This window comes from Mercenaria mercenaria, chromosome 18 (assembly GCF_021730395.1).
Source record: "Mercenaria mercenaria strain notata chromosome 18, MADL_Memer_1, whole genome shotgun sequence".
Lineage (NCBI taxonomy): Eukaryota > Metazoa > Mollusca > Bivalvia > Venerida > Veneridae > Mercenaria > Mercenaria mercenaria.
Genome location: NC_069378.1, coordinates 48,457,433 through 48,484,536, shown reverse-complemented (window position 1 = coordinate 48,484,536; position 27,104 = coordinate 48,457,433). Strand labels below are relative to the sequence as shown.

Below are 27,104 nucleotides of genomic sequence, written 5' to 3'. Positions count from 1 at the left end.
TCTCAATAATCGAGACAATTCGGGTTTCAGTCAGGAAGGGTTAGTGTACCAATAGCTTTCATAAATTGTAGAAGCCAAAGTAAGATAACTTGCTTTATTTAATATTTAATAGGTTAAGGTACTCGTGACTATGTTCAAATAAAGGTTAAAGACGGCGAAGAGGTTACACGTCATTTGGATAATATTTAGGGGTGCGCAAACACCTAGCACGCCTAATAATCCATTCGGAATGTATAAATAACGCGTGACACAATTCTTTAATATCAATTCAATTTTAAAATATTTTCATTAGAACGGATTTTATATGTTAGCGTTCCTTTTAGGTCTGTATGGGGCAAAATGTATGCTAACGTGACGTCTAAGTGTTACATCGTCCTGTTAATTCTAAAATATCCTTTAAATAAACTGATAGATCACATAACTATGGTAACACTTTTTCCCGCTGCCTATATGGCTGCAAAAAAAATACCATGTCTAAGGAAACTAAACATGATTTTTCATATTAAAATGCAAAACATTCCACATCAGCCGAATTAGTGAATGTTCTACTATGTGTTTGAAAAACAGACACTGGGTAGAAAATAGATTCTTGCATACCAGACGGGGATTTCTGGTATTTTACCGGTGCTGGAAAAATCCATCTTACACCCCGGGGTGTAAGATGACTCTCGTGCTTTAAATGACGCATTACGAACTACATATATGTAGAGGATTTATGTAGTAATTTATATTTTATTTAAAAAACGGAATAAAAATTCAATACCTTGACAGTTCCTATTGGTTCCTGATAGTATAATTCTCGATTCAAATCACGTTATTTTATCAAAAATCCATAACGTTACGGTGCAGCAAAACAAAACCAGAACTAAACATTGTTATTTGTTTTGAAACGTTATGACGCCTTTCCTGTTTACGGACGTTGGTTTCCCGCGCTTTGTTTAAATACACTGCTATAAGAAATAGCCGTTTGATTGATTTTATTTTTATTATTATTTCTTGAACTCGGTATGCAAGAAAAAGATTCTGTCACTGGTTATAGGTGCAGATGGGAATATCCGGCTCTCGGGTAACTGTTTAGGCGGTAACTCGGCAGGGAGCCTCGTTATCGCCTAAACAGTTACCCTCGAGGCCGGATATTCCCATCTGCACCTACAACCAGTGAAAAAATCTTATATTATTAAAATATTGATACAATTTCTTACATTTAAGTCAGGTATTCAGAATATATGTTTCAAATAAATATTACATATACGCCGCGGTAGTTAAGCATGTTTTTTTTATCATAATTCCTAAATAAACGATCTAATCTTACAGCTGGATTTAATCATGTGAAAATGAAATGTTATGAAAAAAGATTTGGAAAGTAAATATTTAGTATACCATTAGACTCCGGTATATGTACATCGTTCAAATAATGTGCTCTTTCTGGAGAATTAATACGCAAAACAAAAAGCGTTTGTTATGTCATGGTCAAACGTACTGTAAATAAATATGCGAATTCGAAACAAAAGGACGGCGGGATAACTTTGTTTACAAAATGTAGCGGTTTTTTTTAGTGTTATGAAAATGAAAATTATACGTTTTAATAATTCAGCATGCGAAGATTTATCATTTTTCCATGCAGGTTAATCAAAATCTTATATTATACATACGGATTTTTAACACTGTGGTTCTCCGTGTACCATATGTCATACAGTACACAAATACCGATTGAAAAAGAAGTCCAAGGTAGGAATTATTACTCATTGTCAAACGAGGTAATTAATCCTATCAGTGGAAAATTCCTGATCATGAACAATTATATTTGCGAAAAAGACAATCCATATTTAATCGTCATAGTTCCTTCGAAGCCGGACCATATTAGGATGCGAAAAGCCATCCGGGAAACTTATGGATCAATATCACGTGACAGAATTGCAACCGTACACGGTCTAAAAATAGAACATATTGTTAGACTGGTTTTCGTGGTTGGAAGATGTTGTAACGATACTTTCGAAGCAATGATTGACATAGAAAATATGAAGTATAAGGATATGTTGAAAGTAGATGTGGTTGATTCATATCAAAATCTCACAAGGAAGTTGCTACATGCTTTCAAATGGATAAATTTGTATTGTAAAGATGTGACGTATGTACTTAAAGCTGATGAAGATGTGTTTGTAAATATCGGAATGTTATTGAAACAATTAAATTTTGAAAAACCTTATCATAAGGGAAACATTTTTGGACACATTTTCGATACTGACGAACATCTAGAAGTGAAAAGGACTAAAACAAAGTGGGGAGTAAACTTAATGGAGTATCCGCTTGACAGGTATCCTCCGTATGCCCAAGGAACGTCGTACACCCTGACAAAAAATCTTATTCCAAAAATAGTTGCGACTTCACAACTTCTGCCATATTTACATATAGAAGACGTGTTTATAACTGGAATTGTTGCTAGTAAAATACATGGTGCGAGGCTGGTGCATTTAAAAGGAACATCTAACTGGGGCGACCGGAAGCCTGTTCCGTGCCAATTTGTAGATACAGGACGTATAGCTCAGACAACAATGACATCTAGGTTAATGTACGCCACATGGGAAGCTTTGCAGTCATATAATGATACATGTAGGGCAACGGTTCAGCCAAATGTCACTTTAAACTTATGAATTATCATGTCGGCACATGGTCATTGTGTAAGAATTACTATGCGTGCATGTACGAGGCTAGACTTACAAAGTCTGTTGAGATCAAGTTCTCTGTAATAAAGTTTATTCTTTCTTCATACTGACACTGATATTTTCTAAGAAAACCATTTTCTCTCTTGGCTCATCTCAACGTTAGAGTCAGAGGTTAGAGATATTGTAATTTTTTTCAGAAAGTGCTATCAAAGAGGATTGATTTTGCGGCCAAGTGCTTTACATTTATGACTCTAAGGACTGGTACCAGTCTAGTGCGAGGCACTCTTTGTGTCGAGTTCAGTCGATATGTACCACCTTTTACGGTCTTGATTGATCATCTACTATAGAATTTAGAAGTGTTTCTGCGCATGCGCGTGGTCTAATGTACTTCAGTTGCTACGAAAGTAGAGCATACTGCATACCCTTTTTTGTTGGAGATGAAATATATACATTAATATGGCGGCGCCTGTAAGAGCACTCTTTTTTAATATCTTTGACGATTTTCCAAGTCACGAGCGGACACATATTTCAACGGTCCGTGTGTTCCAGCTACCCTTTAATTACAACAATTAACAATAACTTCAAATAAAAAACAACAACTTAAAATGTGGTAATTCCGCTGCCCCGGTCATATTTGCTAACCTTTCTGAGCTGAGTTTGAAGCTAGAGGAACCACGCTCACTTGCTGGTTGAACTAGAGTTAAAAAGTACGACATATCAGTGTACTAGAGGCAGTTCGATGCAACAATAGTTAAACTATATTAATTACAATAATTGTAGGTGATTTAACTAGACATACAAGCATCATGCATTATGTGCACCATAAATATAATATATGAGGAACTCACCAGTTTAAGATTTAGAACTGCGCGAACAGCAGTTAATTTTAATGATAGCGAATATGCATTTACATTCAAATTGATAGTTTGTGTGACTGCCTTTGCGCTACGTAAAGCGCCATTGATTGTGTTTATAATGAAAAGGGCTCTATATTAATATCGTAACTATGCTGTAAAGCCATAGATTCTTTAAGACATTGGCATAATGTACACACAAATAGATTCAAAGTGATTCCTCTGTTATGACAAAGGATCACTGGGGTTTACATAAGGCCTAAACAAATTTGTTTCCGGTAACATGCTCAAAATAATTAGGGTACTAGGTAAGTCGGAATTTCTTTTTTTCGATTTTTTTTTATTAAGTGAGACTTTTCGGAAATTATTTTTATGTCAAAAAAAAAAAAAAAAAAAGAATACAAATAAGGGGACTATGCCTTTAGAGCATCGGTAAGTTGATTTCTAACATCACTGAGCATGTTTAAAGCATAAAAAGTGAAGTGTTGCAACTTTTTGTTAAAAAGTTGAAACAAAAATATTCTCCAAGGCCATAAAAACATTTAGGGTCGGCCAAAAATTTAGGGTAGGTCGGGATACCGGAAACAAACAAATTTTTACCCCTAATGGAAAAGAAATAATGATCCGTACGGACAATGCAAATGATAACATACCAGGAGAAAAACAATGGATAAAAATAACATATATTTTTACAAGAGTAACATTACCTGTATTTAATTCTTTTGAAATATAAAACCGATAGACTTTTCTACATCTTGCCTTTTTTGTAAACATGTACAACCCCATCATGAATAATAACATTATAAGAGTTTAAAAGCTTATATTAAAGAAGAAAAAAAAAAAAAAAAAAAAGAAGAAAAAAAGAAAGAAAAAAAAACATTATAAAAGAGTTAAATATAGCGGAGCGTGTAATATTATAAGGTATGTGCTCTGTAGGGCTACATTCGTAACAGATCGCATTTGTAACAGGTGTTACAAATACGATCACATAATTATGTAACAGGTGTTACAAATGAGATAGCATATGTAACAGAAATCAAGCACAAATGTATCAATTTTTGAAACGAATGTGATCGATAGCGATTTTTGATGTGGCATCTGATCACATTTGTCACATGTCATTTTCAATCGGAAAAATGAACAAAAAAGTGCATTTTTACATTTGAAACACATTTGTAACATGTTTTAGCTCACTTGTACGAAGTGATAAAGTAAGCTTTAATGATCATCCTTTGTACGTCGTCCGTAATCCGACCGTCCGTCCGTTCATGATTTACTTGTGAATACCGTAGAGATAACATTTATTATTTGATTTTGACAAATCTTGCACAGAACTTATATATATCTGTCATATTTCGGTTCCTTTCGAAAACCAGCGATATTACCTTACTCGTCTCGGAGTGTTGGTCCTAGAGATGGCAATAATTACTGATTTTAGCCTTGTAAACGCGATAAAGACCACATTTTTGGGTGGTTATTTTGACTCAACTTGCATACAACTTCTTTTTCTATAAGATCTCTGTTCCTTTCAAAAACAACCGTATTGGCTATATATCAATAAAAGAAATTGTTCTTTGTTTCATATAAAATTCAGCTAATTCAGAACAATTTTGTTACAGTTTCTAGATTTTCTCTCCGTCGTAGACCTATTTTCCACAAGATATCCATACATCTGCTTCAAGAAACCGAAAAGAAAAATGGGTGTTGAATAGTGCCAGTGAAATGCAAGTCAACTGAAGTCAGGTACCCTCATATTGCCGCAATTCAGAAAGCGGTCCACAGAATAAACACTCTACTTTCGTTTTCAAGTAAACAACTCGAAAACATGCGAATATTAGCATGAAAGTGTCCTATTTTATGTAGAATTCATTCCACGAGTGAAATAATGCCCATTTGCCCCCACCCCTACCACCCCATCCCTCGATTTACGCGCAAATGCGCGAAAAATGGAAAAATTAGAATCTATGTATTAGGGACTTCTTTCTTAGGGACTGATCTATTTATTAGGGACTTCTTTCACCACGGAAGCACATTTTTGACCGAATTACTGCATTATAACCTATTGCACTATCTATCTGACTTAAAGTTACAGCCCCTGTACTATCAGAAGTTGATGATTTTATCCTTGTCAACATAATGGAGACTACATTTATTGTTTGATTTTTTCTAAACTTATATAGGATCTCACTTCATTTTAAAACAGCCATATCGCGCCATTTGTCTCGGAGTTACGGCTGAAATGGCAAAATTTATTTTATTATTTTATTTATTATTTACTTATTTTAGTCTTGTGAACATAACAGATCCCATATTTATTATTTCATTTTGACCAAACTTGTATAGAAGTTATAGATCTATAACATCTCGTTCCTTACGAAAACCAGCTGTATAGCAACATTTGTGCTGGAGTTATGGCCCCTGAAATAACAAAATTTGCTGATTTTAGCATTGTGAACATGACAAAGATCACATTTTTATTTGATTTTGACCAAACTTGCATTGAAGTTATATATCATTAAGATCTTGCTTTTTTTTCCTCGAAGAGTAGCCATATCACGCTATCTGTCTTAGAGTTATGGCATCTAAAGTGGCAAAAATTGCATATTTAATAACATGTATGCTGTAGTATTACTCATGTTAGCGATAGTGGGCCATGACGGCTCTCTTGCTGATAAGAGGGATGTTTTCGGTTAGGTTGATATCAGAGATACTGTCTCTCTCATCAACCCAGTTAAGACCTTTCGTTTATCGGTGCGTTTTACTAGACCCGTAAACGAACGTATGAGTGTAAACTCGTATATAAGCCAGGGTATATTTTCAAAATTTCAGTTGAAATTAATGGGAAGAACTAACCATCGACTAGAGTGTCGAGTGACACACGTTCGAGACCGGGTGAAAACTATTCGCATCAGTTGCGATTTTCGCCACTCGGTGCTGTTTCAAGCTGGGAAGTTGTCGGTTACTAACATAAAGATAGTACTGTTTTACTGATTTTAATGTTATTGACATCTGTATCATCATTATCATCATCATCATCATAATAATTATAATCATCATTATTATCATCATCTTGGTCTGGTCCGTACTAGGATCAATGGTAAGATTAACTATCCTAAACTGTATTATCTAAATACAGTACAACCTCTCTAGAGCGGCCCTCTCTTAAGCAAAAACCTCTCTATAACAACATCATCAAAATTTTCCTAAGCTGAAATATACTATCAAATTTACCTCTCCAGAACAACAACCTCTAATAAACAGTCAATATTTGTATCTTCCAAAGGGTGTTGCTCTACAGAGGTTGCACTGTACTCTTGAAAACAGGCGCTCTGAATCCAACAAGCATACATAATATTCATTAAAAGCATTCTACAGGGTGCCACAATTTGAGACCTTTGCAGTAATAAGTGTAATATGATCACTACAGATTGTCAATAAACGGTGGTTATTTGTACCAAAGTATTTGGAAATATGACGAAAGCGAGTTATGATCCAGGCACAAACATATGTATTACAACAAAATAACAAAACAAATCTAAGTTCTAAGCTGTGACCTTGATCTTGGATATAGCAACAAGGATAATGATGGCAACACACCTTCTATCCATGCTGATCATTTGTATCCAAAAAATTTGAAAATCTGACTATGCATGGGCAAATTATACCAAGGACAAGAACCTATATATATAACTGCACGAACGCACAGACTCCTCTATTTCATTGCGGGATTATAATAAAAGGCCTATTACGTCACAGGCAGGCTCTTTGGGGTGAGGATGATTAGAAAATAAGGTGTATTTTCTATAAATCTCATAGACATTAGTTCGCAGCACAAGGTCGGGCCCTCCTAGACTTAAGGCTAACGACTCCGTCCATGAAAAGTTGTATATAATTTGTCCCATGACATAGCAACTTCCTGATTATCAATCAACTTGAAACAGCTCTGGATGACAAAAGATAGCTACAAATGTATGTCGCCACCGGGTTCGGACCAGTGACCTGAGCATGTGGGTCTACAATTCAGAAAGTCGAAGTTACAGTAGAAGTAGCTGAAGTTGTAATCATATTATAGTGGTAGTGGCAGTGGATGCAGAAATTATTATAAAAATTGAGCCACGTCACGGGAAAATTGGCTTTCGAACAGTTTCGTGAATTTCCGAAAAGTCTATCTTTAGGCTGACTTGCGCATTTATGCATCTGAATTAGGGTCAGGAAATTTCATATTCAGGTAGAATAAGCTTCCTTTGAAATAACAGCGAACGTTCTGGGCCATGATCAGACTGTGTGGATGCGCATGCTGATCTGGGCCCACACTGGTTGCAAATACACGAAGTTTCCCGAAGGCCCATTTTCTCATGATGCGGCTCAAATAATTTTATGACGACGTCGATGACGACGACGCTAACTTGTGGTGGTGCTTATGGCAGACATTTAATGATGTTGCGATGACAACCAACTCATTGAGCATTTGCAGTATAAAACTCAACATGATACATATGTGCTTGTCCTGTCATCCCCCATGTTGGACAAACACATTCGTAACATATTTTACCTGTTACGAATGCGATCGCATACGTACGAAATCTGTTACGAATGTGGTCCTACAGTGCTCATCTAAAGTGCCCAAACGTGATCCACTCATTAGATTAAGTTTGTCACGAAACTCATTAATCATTTTAACAAAACAAACTCAAGTTTCGTTTTATTGTACTGTTGTAAAATCATTTAATTTCGTGGGCATATAATTTCGTGGTTTTGGTCAAAACAGAAATTTTGTGGGGATAAGAATTCGTGGATTTCAACTTTTGAACATAGAATTAATAGGAATTTTACTTGTTCGTTGGGATTAAATTTCGTGGATTGACTGACCACGAAATCTACGAAAATTAATCCGCCCACGAATATTAATGATTTCACAGTATCTGAGGAAACCGTGTTTCAAAAGATCAAATTTTATGTTCATCGTTTTCTTACTCGGTTTCATGTTTCACTTATCTGTTCTCAGAAATTACTACAATTGGAGTCCGCTGACTTTCCTTTTTTCACATTCTTTTGATCCGTTTCATACGTATAGCCTTTTAGCTCGCAGCACGCAAAAGTACAGAAAAGTTGAAGTAAACTTAAAAACATTACTGATGCGTATGCAATTTTTGTCAAATGCACTGTACACTTTTAAAATTCAAGTATTTATGCATGTAAGTGTTCTACAACTATTGTCAGTTGTCAATAAAGCCAGTAAATTATTCATGTTCTTATTAACGTAGCTACCAGTCAGCCAATGATCAACTTAATCATCCATCCATCCATCCAAGCTGCGGTCAGAAAGTAAGGAGATACGCACACCAAGGGCGGTACTTGGAAGTTTTCAAGAATGTGTACAGTACGATGACCGTCGTAAGATAAACTACATTTGAGCCGCACCATGAGAAAACCAACATAGTGCATTTGAGACCAGCATGAATCCACTATACAAAACCAGTCATCACACGGTTTACGTTGCATGATTTCTACTTGTAAACAAAAGAAAATACACGCACCTTTTTCATTATTTATAAGGCTGTAAATATGTTATCAATTTTTAATTGCTATGTGGATTAAAAAAAAATGTATATCGCACGCAATTTACCGTCAGAGTATCTTTAACTCCGCGCCTGAAAAACAAACATGGGAACACTCGAAATTCGTTTCAAAATAAATACATCATTACGGCTTAAACGCCAAAATTTTAGATTTTTATGAATGTTGATATGAATTTTGTATAGCTTGGGTAGCACTGCAGACTCATCATGATTAGTTGATACAGATATGAACATCCGGTTCGAGGGTTACTGTTACCAGTGAGCCATATACATCTACATCCAGTGGAAGATTAATTTCTTGCGCTCTGAATTTTACAAATGTTAGAATGAACAAAGCTTAGCAAATTCTTCCATCGCAGTATTCTTTCTTGTAGTAGCGTTCTAAAAAAATTTGGTTTTATCACTTTTTAATGTAACGTTATGTTTTATTTTTTTCATAAAACAACTGTTTATACCATAAAGAAGAAGGAATAATCAAGGTATTTAATTACTATCGAACTTAACATAAGCAATATACGATCAACATACGAATTGTCAGTCATGAGATCCATCAGGCATTTTCGATGCCTGGTGGCTTGTGCCAACATTGATAAAGTCACCGGAAACGCCAGGCCTGGTGTGCAGAAAAGGATCAGTTTCATATTTATGCAGCAAAAAGAAAATGTGTTTGCTCTATATTTTACCGATGTAAAATCGAAAAATTGGAAACTCCATAGGTCGTTCAACACGACAAAAACGAAAATGTTGCAGACACGGTTTAATTGAGCCTGGTCATGGACGGTAGTGGAAATGCATCTACCGTTTACGCCCTCTAGCCACGGGTTGAACAGCACTAAACATTTACACATGCTACAAGTAAAAAAAATAAAGACATCCGCAGAACGCTTGCGATAAAATTTTGTTTTGGTTTTGGTAGTAGACACAAACTTGTCGTTTTCGAGTTTAAGAGACAAACGTCAAAATCTAGGTGATTTATAAAAAAGAAAAAACGGCACTCAAGAGCTCGCCAATTCCTGTTTCTAAATTCTGAGCATTGTAGATGAATCATATTATTTTTTAGGTGACGAAGACAAAAGTCAAGGCGAGAATAATTATTTGGAAATGAAGAACATCTTGAGAATTCCTGTGTTTGTGATATTCAAACCTCCTGTCTTTGTGATATTCAAACCTCTTCATGACCGTCTTCATTTTACTAATTTCACAAATATCTTAAGACTGTTTGCACTTACAATCCTAAATGTTTGAATGGACATTTGAGCCGCGCCATGAGAAAACCAACATAGTGGCTTTGCGACCGGCATGGATCCAGACCAGCCTGCGCATCCGCGCAGCCTGGTAAGGATCCAAGCTGTTCGCTTTCAAAGGCTTTGAAAGCCTATTGCGAACAGCATGAATCCTGACCAGACTGCGCGGGTGCGCAGGCTGGTCTGGATCCATGCTGGTCGCAAACGCACTATGTTGGTTTTCTCATGGCGCTGCTCATTTTTACATGTCAGTAGCTGAAATCTATGTTTTTGTCACTGAGAGACATATCCAGGTCAGATGTGTGTTTATTGAAAGTGAGATTTTTTTCCCACTCTGTTCAATTTGATGGTGATTTGAGGAAAATCACCCAGGTGCGCTTTGGTACATTATCTAAACGACGGGTGAGTAACTGGGTAGAACTAGCAACCGTCAATAAGCCAAATGAACATGACACCATTTAAATTAATAACAGTATGCATTACTTTACCGTATTACTGTACTGTTCTTGAAAATTAATCAAATTACATTCTTTCCATTCTCTAAAGAAAAAACACGTTATGTACATCGTAACGTCAGACAGAATCGAAACATGTAAAACATTCGCAAAAATGTTAATGTTTTCATTGCAATCCCAATCGAATCTTTGTAGAACGACTTTAAAATCAGTGAATCAGTGAGATGAGTAAATTATTTGTACGAGACAGCTAACCATTGGAATGTCGGATGCTTAGAAATGTATCAGTACTTTAGTCTATCTGTTTGTAGGAGTACGGACTCGGGCAGATCATGACTGATTACGGTAACCAAATGAGCCGCGCCATGAAAAAACCAACATAGTGCGTTTGCGACCAGCATTGATCATGACCAGCATGCGCATCCGCACAGCCTGGTCAGGATTCATACTGTTAACTTTAAAACCTTATTGCAATTAGAGAAACCATTAGCGAACAGCATGGATCCTGTGTAGACTGCGCGGATGCGCAGGTTGGTCTAGATCCATGCTGGTCGCAAACGCACTATGTTTGTTTTTTCATGGTGCGGCTCAATTGTATAAGTATGTTAATGTAATAAAACGTATCCAATATAATATTTATAGGTTATTAGCTTTGTATCGGGAAATATGCACGAGTTCTTCAGCGGGAATATTGCGCGACTTTAGGAGCGCAATATTCTTCCGCTGAAGAACGAGTGCATATTTCCCGATGCACAGGTAATAACCTTTTTATTACATACGCATCTACACGTATAAATATTATGTAAATATCATAAATATGTTCAATAGCCTGAATAGGATTGACAATACTTAACTAAATAGAAAAAAAATAGTGCAACAACACACTGATTTACGTCACGCACCCGATATGAAATTCAGGTGTCAGTGTATGGAAAAATATTGACGTTTCCGGTACCAGTGTAACTTAACGGGGAATAGAAACGAGTATGTAATATTATTGTTATATATAATCATGTTCGTTCCATCTCCATTTTGCATCAAAGTATTTGCTAGTACATGCTATTTGTAAGTATCATCAAAAACGGGTATAAACCTTTTCATGTTTAAACACATCAACTTCCTGTTCATCTTCAGCAGTACAACTTAGCCTCTTTTGATTTTTGTGCACTGGCATTTCTATGTCAGTGTGGTACGGGTTGAAAAGAATTTTATTCTGGTTATCATATAATCTTGCGTCCTGTGGATCTGCCGTCTGTTTGTTATATAGAAAAAGTTCGGGCTCACTATTCCGCCTTTGCTTACTGTAAAACACAGGTGTATCTCGGTTATCTACATCTAACGAAATAGCATGTTTCTTATAAGCATGACTCAATAAGTTTCGCTTCTTTTTCGTTGTTTTGATTGGTTCCAGTGCTGTCTCCTTTTTCAGTTTTCCCTCTGTAGGGCTTGTTATGTCTATCAATGGTCTAACTAGCGGTAGCTTATGAGCAATTATTTGACGCCTGGGCTGATCAAAATCTTCATTGTCTTCAAATTGCATTTGTGATATAAACTTTTTTTCGCTTTCTGGGGTAGACGTTTTTGTGTTTCCATGGCCAGCTTTAGCTTTAACATTTCTTTCAGCAAATCTTTCACCCCGTTCATCAGCAATATAATCCTTAAATATACTTTTATCTGGCATGACATCAGCTACATTTAATTCACCAGAGTCACGAAACATTTTCTCTGATTGCACATCTGCAAGAAAAACTTTTCTCCTCGCTTGCACGGAACGAAGATATATGTCACGATCTTCCATTTGTTTTTCTACTGCCACATCTTCTCTTTTCTCTACCCATTCGGCATACGATATTTTCGTTTCATTTCCAGTGTCTTCAGTGTAATTAATGAGTTCCTCTTCGTCTTCAAAAGCTTCGTTGTAATATTCAGCTTTTGTGTTTACTGAAGATGAACCTACGTTATGTGTGTTGGTAAGAATAGATCTGAAAGAGATATATTATTCAATAACACTTAAGTTATCACATCGAAAAAAAGGTTCAGCAGAGGTTGTTTTCGAATTATCGAGAATCGGCTCGTTTACTCGTCCATAATGTCGCTTCATAGATCAGTCATCATTTTCTAAAGCCATACGCCTCCAAACAAAACAAAAAAACATCTACGGCTGAGTCAAAAAGTCACACTGACCAACAATTTTGACGTCATAAGTTCGTGACATCGTAATATGAAATATTATGATTAAATGATAAAGCAATTCTATTTCCTTTAAGGTTCTGTCTATATGAAAGTAATCGGTCTTGAAAAAAAAGTTATGTAGACAATATTACATTTTCCAGGTCAGTAACTCCTCTTATTGCATACCTATATAAATTCTATTTAAAAATAAGCTTGTATTCACAAGTAAGTATGAACAGGCAGAAACAAATTGCGTATTGTACCTTTTGTATTGTATGTTGCCGGACTACTTTCATAAATATGCTTGACCTGACACTGATCTATACATAGCGTACATAAAAACTTCACTTAGTTCCACTTTAATATCGGTAACATTGAAGATTTCGTTCAATAACATAACAACAAAACAAGAAGGTGGGTATATATTATTAATTATTGGGTTTGTTACTGAACCTCTACGGAAATATGTAGGGTCAGTATACTTTATAGAGTGCGATGCGAAGCATACTGACCCTACATATTTCCGTAGAGGGTCAGTAACAAACCAAATAATTGATTTGTTTTATCGACCACTTAATTACTTCTCCCGGGCAAGTAGGATAGCTCCCTCATTCATTGAATAGTCAACCTAAAAAATGAAACGTTTATTCATAATTAAAGAAGAAATATTTTGCAAGGCCGGATTACACTCTGCGCTTGGTATTTGCTCTGTCTGAAATAACATCAAATTTGTACAGCGTGTGAAAGTAGACAATTTGTTTCTTTCCCTTTTGTTAACAGACTACCCTATGTTTATAAATTATGTGTATAAGTAGTACTGCCATGTAATCACCTAAGCACGTGTCACAACTTTCCTTTTACAATTATTTATACATAAGAACATGCCAAATATTCGAAACTTACTTTTGGCATTAATCTAGGACGGGTGCCTTATTTGCTTGAATTTTGAAATCCATTCAGTTAAAAAATATCAAAGAAAATTCGGGTTATATAACGCTTTCTTTCTATATATATTTACCTTGCACGTGTTCTCTTTGTGTCAGATTTTTGCAAATCAGGTCGAAGAAACCTGAAAAAGCTGTTGTATTCTTTTTCTTTCCTTCTTCTTATCATAAGACGACGATGATAAAGTGCAAACGATATTGCAAGAAACAGAAGCAATCCGAATGCAGTGACTGTTGAAAATATCCAACCATAAGACGGCTTGTCCGTGACGTCATCAGTGTTTCCAGTCACCTGAAGAAAAGTTGTTTTTTTATTTAAGGTCTTACATCTACAAATAAAATAAATATTATAGTTTATAATTAACAGCTACATATAGTTCAGGTTTCCGTGGCCGAGTGAAAAATGATAGCAGACTTAAATTAAATCACTCGGCCGTTACCGCTGTGGGTTCAAATCTCGAGTGGAGCGTGGAATTCTTCATGCAAGGAAGTCAACCAGCTGACTTACGGAAGGTTATGATTCTTCATAGGTGCCCGCCTGTGAAGAAATATTGCTCGGAGGGGCACTTCGGGACTGCCTTCACTGTCAAAGGCTGAAAAATCGCCGTATGACCTAGATTTGTGACCCCCAAAAAAAGCTATATTCAAAGCACTCTAGACATATCTCATTAGGAAATTCAAGCTGGAACAAAAATATTTATCTATGCCTTTTTATGTTTAATGTGGGGCGACATGGGTAGAGACAATACAGGTCATCTTGTCATTTTGTTCAGCTATAGTTGCCTTTTCCAACTTTGTGTCAAACACGGATGACCACCCGTGTAATCCACCCGCTGGATGGCCGAGTTACGCACATAAAGAGTTCAATACCCTTAGCAAGTTTTCAAACCCACATCGCCGAGGAGCAAGTGATCAATATAAAATACATTTTTGCTCAGTGTAACATATGAAATATACTTTTTGATGTATATTTTTTTAAAAAGTATTTGTATGATATCGCCTGAATGACTGCGGTCGATAGTTTGAATATAAATTATTTAAAGCGTTCTTAAAATGATCAACTAGTCTGCTCTAAATGTGAGGTTTGAATTGCTGAGTAAGTAAATTATTCATCAGCTACATGTAGGTATGTCAATAGGTAATGTTTTTTTGTTGTTTTTTTTTTCTCCCGGGTATTTCACAACTAAATCGATGTTTCAGGATGATAATCTGCTTGTATTTCAAATTCCATGTACATGTATATCATTTGAATTTAGAAATGTACATTGTAAGTAATATGTCATTAGGTGTAAGAGGGTGCTAATATAGACCCCTGGTAATAATTACCAGTGACGACATTATATATATATGAGAAACACGTCTTAAGTACATTACTGGAGAAGTTGTAAGTTATTTGTTGAGAACAGAAAAGTGTGGACAACGTTTAAGCCAAATCAACCAACCGTTATTACGTTGCCAATCAAATGCAGCTTTATCCATATATAGACAGGGTACAATATGTTGTACCGATTTAGTTTTGTCTGATAACACCAGTATTAATAAATCATTTAGCATACTGATAGATATTTAACCCTTATCATGCTGGACACGACTGATTCTGCGTCTGCGACTAGTGCAGGTCATGATCAACCTGAACATCCGTGCAGGCCGATCATAAACTGCAGTTCGCCAGTCCGTCGGTATGTTTTTGGTATGCACCCCTTTTAACAGGTACTGTCCAAATTGAAAGACGGATGTCCAAGTTCTTTATAGAAATTAAGCAGGGTAAGGATTAGATGTGTTGCTATAATGTTCACATGTTTGTTTTCATTACGAATCGTTTGTCTGTCTTTGGTCTTGAAAAAAACATGATCTCTCGTTGTGAACATGAAAGCCTACTATACAAAGACATTACAAGCTCATGTTTCAATGCTATCCTCAAATCATACAGGACTGTATTGCCAGTAATTCATCGCTTAAATTTTGTTATTTTAAAAATCAAAAAGACAGGGTATGATCACAACTTTCAAATGAAAGGCAACATTTGTCAACTTGAGTTTTCTTTTAATCTACATGCCATTAAATGGTATTTTCAAAGATATATTTTTTTTTTAAACATATTCGGCTTAACAGTAAGTAAGTTAGTAGGACATTGTTTTATTCAAGGCCATGCCAAAAGCTATGAGTTTAACAAAATATTATTTAAAAATATCTAACTGGTACTCAGTCCATTCAGCATCAAAACATGCTTTAAATTCAACATCTGAGCTAGGAAATAATGTATCTATTTTCAAATAATTGTATACCCATCTCTTTGGGTTAAATTCAGACGCCTATTTCATATTTAAGTGTTTAATGTATAAATTTTAACAAGGGACCAAAGAAAAAAAAAAGAACAAAGCTGAGTTGCCCATTGTTATCAAAGTAGAAATAAATAGAACAAATTGAAAGCTTACCACTGTGCCATTTGATACTTCTGAAATATGCAACATAGTTTCTCATATTTTTAACAAATGAAAATCACTGTTAACTCATTTTACAATTTCCGTGGTTCATTTTAAGCGTTAATGAATAATTCACATCAATTCACTGTAAAGTTGTCAATATCAAATAAATAAATAAAATGTGGAAACATATCCGCGCTAAAACGTATCCAATTGAAATCGAAGCCCGAATGTCTTGTTTTGCATTGTAGAATATAGGACGAACTTAGGTATAGATCAAATATGATAATTTGACGATTCCATAGCGGTATTGTTATACTAGATTATTCAAACGAGGTTAGATCAACTGATCTTCCGTGAGTGAACATTTTATTTTGTCAACGCCCCTTAAGTAAGGTTTCGGTCAGACGCAGGAAAGCGCAAATGATTCAAGTTTCAAGTTGACTCTCTTTTGAATAACCGTGGTAATAAATCATGGTGGTCAGTCATTAAATCATTTATGTCACCAAGCTATACTAATTCCATACCACCCTTACAAGTTAATTCAGATGCATTGTATGATGATGTTGAAAAGGCCAATGCATTCAATGACTTTTTTGTTGCTCAAACAAAACTTAACGCTGACCCTCAAGTTGATCCCCAACCACCTCACTATAATGTTAGAACACAACTATCTAATATACATTTTGAACCTGATGAAATTATTCCAATTCTACAGTCGTTACCACTTGGAAAAGCCAATGGCCCTGACCTTATAAATAACCGTATTTTAAGGGAAGGAGCTGTTCAATTAAGTGTTCCTTTAAGCTGCATTTTCAATAAGTCTCTCGATCGCGAGGAAGGTATTTTTCCCACTCAGTGGAAATTAGCTAATGTATGTCCTGTTTATAAAACGGATGACCCATCGCTTGTTTCAAATTATAGACCTATTTCCCTTCTTTGTACTTTGAGTAAAGTTTTTGAACGAGTTATGTATAAACACGTTTTTAACCATCTAGTTGATAATGATATTCTTACAGAGTACCAGTCTGGATTCTTACCTCGCGATTCGACAACAAACCAGTTGACATATTTATATCATAAATTTTGCGAAGCTATTGACTCTGGTAAAGAACTACGCGTTGTATTCTGTGATATCAGCAAAGCCTTGGATAAAGTATGGCACAAAGGACTACTTCTGAAACTCAAAGCTATTGGACTGACAAATAAAGTTCTTTCCTGGTTTGAAAATTATTTGTCGAATAGACATCAGCAAGTGCAACTTAATAGTAAATCATCAAGGTCGGTGAAAATAGAAGCGGGAGTTCCTCAGGGTTCTATTTTAGGTCCAATTCTATTCTTAATTTATATAAATGACATTGTTCGCGATATTCAAGCAAATATAAGACTTTTTGCTGATGATACCAGCCTTTCGATACTAGTCAACAATCCTACTCAAGCAGGAAATATTCTTAATAGCGATTTACAGAAAATTGAATTGTTTGTTTGTTTGTTTTTGTTTTGGGTTTAACGCCGTTTTTCAACAGTATTTCAGTCATGTAACGGCGGGCAGTTAACCTAACCAGTGTTCCTGGATTCTGTACCAGTACAAACCTGTTCTCCGCAAGTAACTGCCAACTTCCCCACATGAATTATCAGAGGTGGAGGACTAATGATTTCAGACACAATGTCGTTTATCAAATAGTCACGGAGAACATGCGCCCCGCCCGAGGATCGAACTCGCGACCCCGCGATCCGTAGACCAACGCTCTTACCTACTGAGCTAAGCGGGCGGGCTGAAAATTGAATTGTGGGCCAAAACGTGGTTGGTTACTTTTAATGCCAAAAAGACAAATTCTATGATTATATCTCGGAAAAATAACAAACCAGTTCATCCGCCGATAGTCATGAAAGATCAACAAATTGCTGAAGTATCTGAACATAAACATTTAGGACTGTTTCTTGCTAATGATTGTACATGGCACTCACATTTTAGTTATATCTTGGACAAGGCATGGGGTAGAGTTAACATCATGAGGTCACTCAAATTTAAACTGGATAGAAAATCATTAGAAACAATTTACTTTTCCTTCATAAGACCTCTTATTGAATACAGCGATGTTGTATTTGACAACTGCTATTTATATGAAAAACAAGAATTAGATAAAATTCAGACTGAAGCCGCAAGAATAGTGACAGGTACAACCAGATTAGTTTCACTTGAAAAACTTTATTTTGAAACAGGCTGGCAAACTCTCGAAAATAGACGTTACATTCATAAATTAATATTGTTCTACAAGATTCAGCATTCCCTGGTCCCTGACTACTTAAACTCGCTTATCCCTACAAGAATGAGTGAACCCAGATATAACTTACGCCATCCAGACTGCATTCCCACCATAGCAAGTAAAACTACATTGTATTATAACTCTTTCTTTCCGTCTACCATTAGAGCCTGGAACTTATTACCTGACGAATTAAGAAATGCCCCGTCCCTGTATATATTCAAGAACCTTTTAAGTAATATATATCAGCCACCAAAAATCCCCTCATACTTTTTACTCGGACCAAGAAATATTCAAATTCTACATACCCGTTTGCGTACCGAATGTAGCGCATTGAACGCGCATCTGTTTGCTAGGAATATTGTGAATTCACCACAATGCCAATGCGGAAGTGAGGAAACAAATTTTCATTATCTGTTCTCATGTCCGTTCTACATTGATGTGAGAAATATTCTACTGGAGGGCTTAAATTCAGTTGATTCGCATATTGATATCACTACTGATTTATTACTCTTTGGCAATCCCTACCTAACAGATGATATGAACACTACAATATTTAAATTAGTCTATAAGTCCATCGAGTCTTCCAAACGCTTTGAATAATACTTTATATCAACCACCTGCCCATTCTCGTCAATTCTTTGTATATCACTCTCTTATTATTTTCACTTTTCTTCATCCTTAACTAATAATTGTACTTCATGTCATTTATGCAAAATTGATATTGATAATTTTATATACTACCCTGAATGTGTAACTGTTTACTACAGGAAAAGGTCTATATAAGCCATTGGCTTTCGATCCTATCCTTAGCGTATTTTTGTATTTGTTTAATTGTATACAATTGTAAACAATGTATTTCGCTAATAAATATGTTTAAACCAAATGATTCAAGTTAAACTGCTCTGTCATAACACCCTTTTGGGAAGAATTAGAACTGTATAACTCACAGGCGATACTATCATCCTTGTTTTATGGTATTGGTTTAGTTCCGATTGTACCCTTGTTAATTTACTGGCCTGGAACTATAGCTTATCACATTCCTAGGCGTTGTCGGCAATGATAACATCTTAATTGATTACTCGTCACTACAGAAAACAGAATCTCTTTAAAAACGTATCTGTCGCCGAGGTATAGGATACCATTTACTTTCATATTAAACAATAAAATTCTGTTAGCGTCGTTAAAGATATGATTAATATTTTGTAAAATTACCAAGCACTAAGAACTGTTCAAAAATAACATAAATATTTACTGTCAAAGGCTGCATGTTGTGTATAGTGCAATGTAAAACATGTCGTCTTTGTGCAGTTTGATTAATATGTAGTTACACAACATTTTCGCCGACAGAACGTTTTACTGCTACTGATAGTCCACTAATTTAACAGTGACTGTCGCTATGACAAGGTGTAACAACACGTCCTGGAGATATGCTTCGAAAGTAGAGCGTCATTCGGACGTTAGTGAAGGAAGTTAACACATTTTAAGCTTCTAAGCGAGTATTGTTGTTCACAACGTACGTAGTGTCTTCATCGGGTCGCAAAAAAATGGATTTAGTCGTGGTGAGGTTTTGGGAAACAAATGAACATGCGCACTTTTCAAACTGAAATTCAAAACGTAATCCATGAGGCACCACAGCAATGCTCGATCGTTGGTATAATTTTTAACCTTCAAATTTGAATGTGTTTTCCCCACCTGGCCTGCAAAATCATGAAAATTGCGCACTTATCTACTGTCAACCTACTTTTGGCGTGGTAACACTACACGTAGTTAATCGTAGTAAGGAATGATCGTAGTTGATCGTAGTTGATCGTACTAAGCGTAGTTACACGTAAATAATCGTGGTCAAACGTAGTAATGATCGTAGTACGAACTTATGATTTGTGCGTAGTAAGCAAATAATTTTTCGACATGTTCAAAATCTGACTACGATTAACTGCGATGTTTTGACCCTACTGTGACCGTAGTTTGAACGTAGTTGATCTTAGTTAAACGTACTTGATCGTACTTAACAGTAGTGTGTATCGTTTTTGATCGTAGTACAAGAAAAACACATCGACAGTACGGTTCAACTACGATCAACTAGGGCTCCACTACGGCTAAACGCTTTTCCATAGCTCAACGTAGTTGATCGTAATTTGTCGTAGTTGTTCGTACTTCGATCGTAGTATATACGTAGTGTAACGTAGTAACTCGTGGTAAGACGTTGCGATACCCTAGTTAACCCTACCCGATTTACTCGTAGTTGAACGTAGTTGTTCGTACTTACACGTACTTCAACGTACGACAAACTACGTTTAAAATGAACTACGACCAACTACGTGCGTGAACGTAAATGTGACCATTGCTTTAAGCATTGTCAATAGCAGTTTCATTTCATAATGATTAAGCGGATTTTAATTTTCATCCTCCATTTCGCCTGTGATTCCCTTTAACCCAGGGACATTTTTTCACACTGCAAGATTTGCACATGTCATTCAGGATTCATACTAATGGGGATACAGTCTTCCTTATAAAAGTATTCTGTGCTATATTTAAGGTAGCAATAACACGTCGGTTTTCATGTAACTTTTGTTGAAAAAGACTCAGTCAAACCGAATATGTTTTTCACTGTTATAAATAGTGGTAGTTCCGTTTGTCTTACCCTGTGACATTGTGACACATTGTGCCAACGGTAACAACCTGACAACCGCACATTTATCAGCCCGTAGCCTATTTATTACAAAACAATAACGTTTATATGTGCACTCAGTCTGTAAGTTCGTGAAATCAATATCGGTGACATTTTAGTCATAAAATAAATATTAATTACCTTTTCATTCATTTCTGCCTTTTCATGTAACATAATCTGAGATTTCCTGTGAAAACCGGAACCTAGCTATAGAGATTAATAGGAATATAAATTATCGTCTGCTGTTTCAGACGACAACTTGGAAGTCAATATAAATTTTTATGATGGAACTGGTTTCATTGTTACATTAACGGTTAGCAACTATGTTTATATAAAATACATGTAATTTTTTTTTTTTTTTTTTGCTCTAAAACATCTATAACTTAAATTGCATAATTGCAATTGTCAATATTATACAGTTAATAAATGACTTTCGGTTAATAGTCAAAACTATCGCCCGGGTTCCGAAGGACAGAGAGTCAGTAGTTTTGACTATTGATCCGCAAGTCATTCAATAGGTGTTTACAACGATATCCGTAGAAGACCCCTTCAAACAACCTCCAGCTTCTGCACTGTCACTCTGCACACTCTTCTGTACGGTGACCAGAATCTTAGCGATGACATCAATAACAGTATATTCCTAGCAGTTCAAAACTACATTAGGGAAAGTAAACGTTTTCCATGAGCTTAACTACATTAAGAAACTTTCCATTTTGCTCCAAACCTTCATCAATCCAAACCAAACCTCATACATTTATTTCTGTTTCCTCTCATTTCTATTGGACGCCTTTTACTTCACTATTTATATTATTATTTGTTTATGCAGAGCATATTATCGGAAGGAATCTTCTTAATATGCATAAAATTTCTTTCATTTTTTAATGTTATAATTACTAATTACAATAAACTTCTATTTTCTAATCTCGATTTTTTTCAAAACATTGTCCTAACTTGATACTAATGTTTCATGTCATTTTTTCGATTCAATGCATATCAAATAAATTTTTGTTCCATAACACATTTCAAACAAACTGCCAAATTTACTGTAAGTTATCCCATATAGGAGAAGACCTTTATAAGCTTAGCTTTCGGATCTAATCCTTTTTCAGCATGTATGATAACAATATTGTAAATTGTAAATTGTAATATGCACATATACTGACGAGATAAAGAAACGCCTCATTGAAATTTGGCGTTATTTTTTTCCTAACGCTTTTAATTGTTGTGAAATGTAGTAAATCTACATGTACTCTGACCGACAAACACAGTGAACAAAAACTCGCGCGATTTCATTCAGCCATTTGTTCACTTCATGTACCTGGTCATGATTTCCTCGTGCAGTCCGTGCATGTAAACCATGTGGTTTGATTGAACGATTTTTGCACATGTACATGTGTAATACGACACACAACCATATTTTCAGCTATTCTCTGAAAAAAACATTAGTTTTCGTAATGCCGAGGCTGAATTCTGAAGAGAGCGCTCAGGTTTTGGCTATGCTTGAATGTGGGCGAACGCAGGAACAAGTTGCTAGACGTTTTAACGTCTCTCGTTCGACAATTGTGCGTCTTATTCGACGTGTTAGAGACACGGGAACGTCTATCGATAGACCACGTTCAGGTAGACCGCGTGTAACGTCAATACGACAGGATAATTATATACGTCAACGTCATTTACGTGACAGATTTGTGACGGCACAATCTACGTCACGTATAGTTGTAGGTAACCGTGGACGTCCAATTAGTCGACATACAGTGAGAAATCGACTCAGAGAACGCGGAATTACCTGTCGTAGGCCCTACCGCGGTCTAATTCTAACGTTACGCCACCGTCAACAACGTCTTATTTGGGCCCGCAACCATCGCGGCCAGCGTTGGCAGAACGTAGTGTTCAGTGACGAGTCGCGTTTCAACTTGTGGAACGCCGACGGACGTATCCATGTCTATAGACGACGCCATGAACGCTACGCAAACAATTGCGTTTTGGAGCACAATCGTTACGGTGGAGGTGGAGTAATGGTGTGGGCAGCAATCAACCATAGGTTTAAGTCCCAACTCGTCGTTTGCCAAGGTAATCTCACAGCCAGGCGTTACATCGACCAGATATTACGTCATGTAGTTGTCCCTTTATTCCGTCAACGTCAAGGATTAGTCTATCAGCACGACAACGCGCGACCTCACGTTGCACGCGTCACCAGGGACTTTTTACAGGCTAGAAACATTAATGTTTTACCTTGGCCGGCGTGTTCACCGGACTGCAATCCGATTGAACACGCGTGGGATTATCTCGGACGGCGGTTACGCCAACGTCAACCCCAGCCAGCAAACGTCCGGGAACTGGTAGCAGCGCTGCACCAGGAGTGGGCCAGAATCCCACGGTATCTGTTACGCAACTGGTGCGGCTCTATGAGGCGTCGCCTTGCTGCTGTGGTTGCTAGCAGAGGTGGCCACACGCGCTACTGATTTTTCTAATGCAATTTCTCCGACCGGGCTATTAAAATTCAAGATTTAAGCATAATGCGACAATGAAATGATTTCTTATTGACCATAAATTCTTGTAAAGCATCTAATTTGCGAATGGAATTGTTCTTTAAATTTCTAATTTTGAATCACGGTTAACGAAAAATTGTATACCGAGTTTGAATGAGGCGTTTCTTTATCTCGTCAGTGTATGTTTGAAATAAAATATGTTTAAACTAATAGGTGTTTTATAAAATGACATCAGAAAAGAGATTTTCAAAATTTTACTTTTAAATATTTAACTTACTACCCTAAGGAAACTCATGAATTGACCAGTTGTATTGCATAAAAACTATTGACCGGCGGTATACGGACAATAAAAGTTTCATATTTTAGAATAACAGTATATATATATAAAGTCTGTGAGTAGATTGAGCTATTTTAATGCGTAACGTTATCAGCCAAACTAAAGTACTAGCTTTTGCAACACAGCTATACATTTATAAAGCACAATAATTGCTCAGTCGATATCTAGACATGTCATAGAATTAAACATCTGAACTTTTTAAAAAAAGTTCTTTTTTCTATCTCTGAGTTTTACATCTCATTAAGTGACTATGCGATTACCGTTGTATCGTTGATTACGCCTGGAATATCCAACATAATTTATCGCATTTTATTTGAGGACTTATACAATTTCCTAGTTCATTTTCTAATAAAAGTTTAATTATTCTGATCAAGTCCAAACCGTTTGAAATATTAACGGAATAAATAAAAAATAATGCAATACATTAATCAGAAACGCTTTCGTGCAAAACGCTATATAATTGCTAACTGAAAATCGAAGCTCGACTCTTAGATTGTTTTTACCTTAAAGCAGACGTGTACATAAATTTTAGCTGAATGTATAAGGAAACTAAAAGAGTGTATCGGGTTTACACTGATTTGCATTCCATAGCATTCATCATTGAAATCTTAATCGATTGATCGTCAACGCGTTTTCAAATAGGAGCTTGTTGTTGTTAGGAGCCAAAGTGACGCGTTGTGTGGCAGTGTAGTTTTCTGAAATAAAAACGTGGCAAATGAACAGTTATTATCAGCTTGGTCCTAAAATTACTTTTCTAAAGCGATATGTCTTTTGTCAACATCATTTCTACGTCTATACTTTCCGCGGATTTTAAACGTCCGTTTACTAAAAATGACGGTATATATTTTCACATCTTGTTAAAAGTTTGCATTGATCACCTAATAAACTTGTAAAGAATAGTTACTTTTTCCTTCTTACCTAGAAGTGAACGTAAACCATTCACCGCAGGGAAAAGATACGCACGGCGATGCATAAAGTGACACGTGGGGCGGAAATGGGGGCAGAGTGGGAATTCCACGCCCCACCCCCCACACTGGTGGGAATATGGGGAACTCCCCCGAAAAATCTTAGGGTCTTAGCATTTAGTCGTTTATATTCATAGAGATTTTGTCTTGTTAAAATGATAATGTTTTTAATTAAAGCCCTGCTCCGCGGCTATTCAAATTCTATTGTGTGTATACAACCCATGATTACAATAGGTAACAGTTAACGGCCACGCGCCACACTTCAGCACGCAAAACCACAGGTATTTTCTATAGAAACTTTATATAAAATAGACTCTATTTTGACAGGCATCACTGTATATAGTCAGAATTTTCATGCATTTTCAGTGACAATTTAAGGTTAAAATGTAGGACTGGAGCAGGTCTTTAATTGATGCTGGTGATGATCATTATGCGTTTGAGAAGGATTAGAAATATTTATTGTTTATTATAGTCTCATCTACATACAAACACATTACATCAATAATATAAATTCATATAGCCATTCTATAACAGAATTATAAGAGACTTATATCAATACTGAACAGATTAAAACAACATTATTTTACAGGATATACATAGAGAGTTTGAAATGAAAAAATTATATAAGCTTAGACGTAAACTGTGTCGACCCCCAGACAAAACAAATCTCCTAGTTATCCCCACGAAAAATTATTTCTTTACCTTTACTTGTTCTGTTTTTCATCTCTAATTTTATAGTAATACTTTTTGTTGTTTTTATTTTCTGCCAACGTCTGTGTGCTAACATGGTACTGTGGCATTTATGATTCAGAATGAACCATTAATTATTGATGCAGTGTCTTTAACCGCTGTTAAAACGAAAATAATAAAAATAAACAAGAACATAAGTAAAGAAAAAAATCATTCAGTGTTTATAAGAATATGCGAAATTTCAAAGGTCGGTTAATTTGTATGCTCATTTTTCAATACTATTACATATGGAAAACTAAGGATTCTTTCGGAAAATACCTATACATGTACTTTGATTTTTTTTTTGTATTCCGTACGTGCGTATTTTGCATAACTTTCGTTACGCCGTTGATCTAAATACGTCCTAAGGTAAGTCTATCCCCAGGAAAAACTGTGTGCACTAAAGTATGGTGGCTGCTTTCTACCATGTGGTGTTGCCGTATTGACGGGACGAAAACTCGAACATTTTACACGAAAACACGATGCTTAGAGGGCGAAAACACGACATATTTATTTGTCGAGTTTTCGTGTTGGCGGGTATGAATATTTGTTAGTGCCTGTTTATTTCGTGCTGTCGTTTTTTTCGCCCCGCCAACACGAAATGGCAGAAATCAGCCATTATACCTTTTAAAGCGCTGTCGATGTATACAAATAGCTTATCATGACGTCACATGCTACATACACAGACCTTATCATCAAATTAGGGCTGGGACGGTTTCAAAATTTGAAACCGGTTTATCATTTGTATGAAATGGATCGAACCGGTTAATCGGCCGCCATATTTAAAATGAAATGCTGTTTTCTTTCCTGACGACTGTATCAAGGTACTTCCTGCAGCTGACTTCATCATGCACTTACGGACTTTATCGTTTGCAAGCAGTGTGGTAATTAGATAATAAGTCATATTTTGGTGTATTTTATTTTAGATATATCACAACAGGCTAATCCGAGACTATTGATAATGTTCAAGTTGATGTGTTTTAGCGGACATATACTGCGGGTCTGTAGTATAGTAGGTTTATTAGTTTATTCGAGTCCCTTCCATTTACATTTACATAAATATACATATAAAAACCAGTAAAACTACATGTAAATGGCCGTTCATATAAATGAATTATAAGAGACTATACAAATATCATATCACATTTTAACTATACAACAATAGCACTGGCAGAGTATCTTAATACGTTGCAACGTCAAGCAACCCCCAATGACACCCGACCACACAGTCCAGCGACTATCGATGAAAGCGCACAGCAACTGTTTTTGCTATGTCCTTCCATCAACAGAAGCATAACCCCATGGCAACACACCT

The 27,104-nt window shown here is 36.0% G+C and overlaps 2 protein-coding genes across 2 annotated transcripts; one reads left to right on the top strand and one right to left on the bottom strand.

The window, feature by feature from the left end:
* Positions 1-1,865: 1,865 nt before the first annotated feature.
* LOC128550569 (beta-1,3-galactosyltransferase 5-like) lies at positions 1,866-2,651 on the top strand. Its single transcript, XM_053529825.1, has one exon. The coding sequence runs from the start codon at positions 1,866-1,868 to the stop codon at positions 2,649-2,651; it is 786 nt and encodes a 261-aa protein (XP_053385800.1).
* A 7,891-nt stretch (positions 2,652-10,542) lies between these two features.
* LOC123539224 (uncharacterized) lies at positions 10,543-16,669 on the bottom strand. The gene is made up of 3 exons (XM_045323763.2): positions 16,347-16,669; positions 13,986-14,203; positions 10,543-12,777 (listed from the first exon to the last, which is right to left on the bottom strand). The coding sequence occupies exons 1-3, from the start codon at positions 16,380-16,382 to the stop codon at positions 11,871-11,873; spliced, it is 1,161 nt and encodes a 386-aa protein (XP_045179698.2). The 5' UTR covers positions 16,383-16,669; the 3' UTR covers positions 10,543-11,870.
* Positions 16,670-27,104: the final 10,435 nt, after the last annotated feature.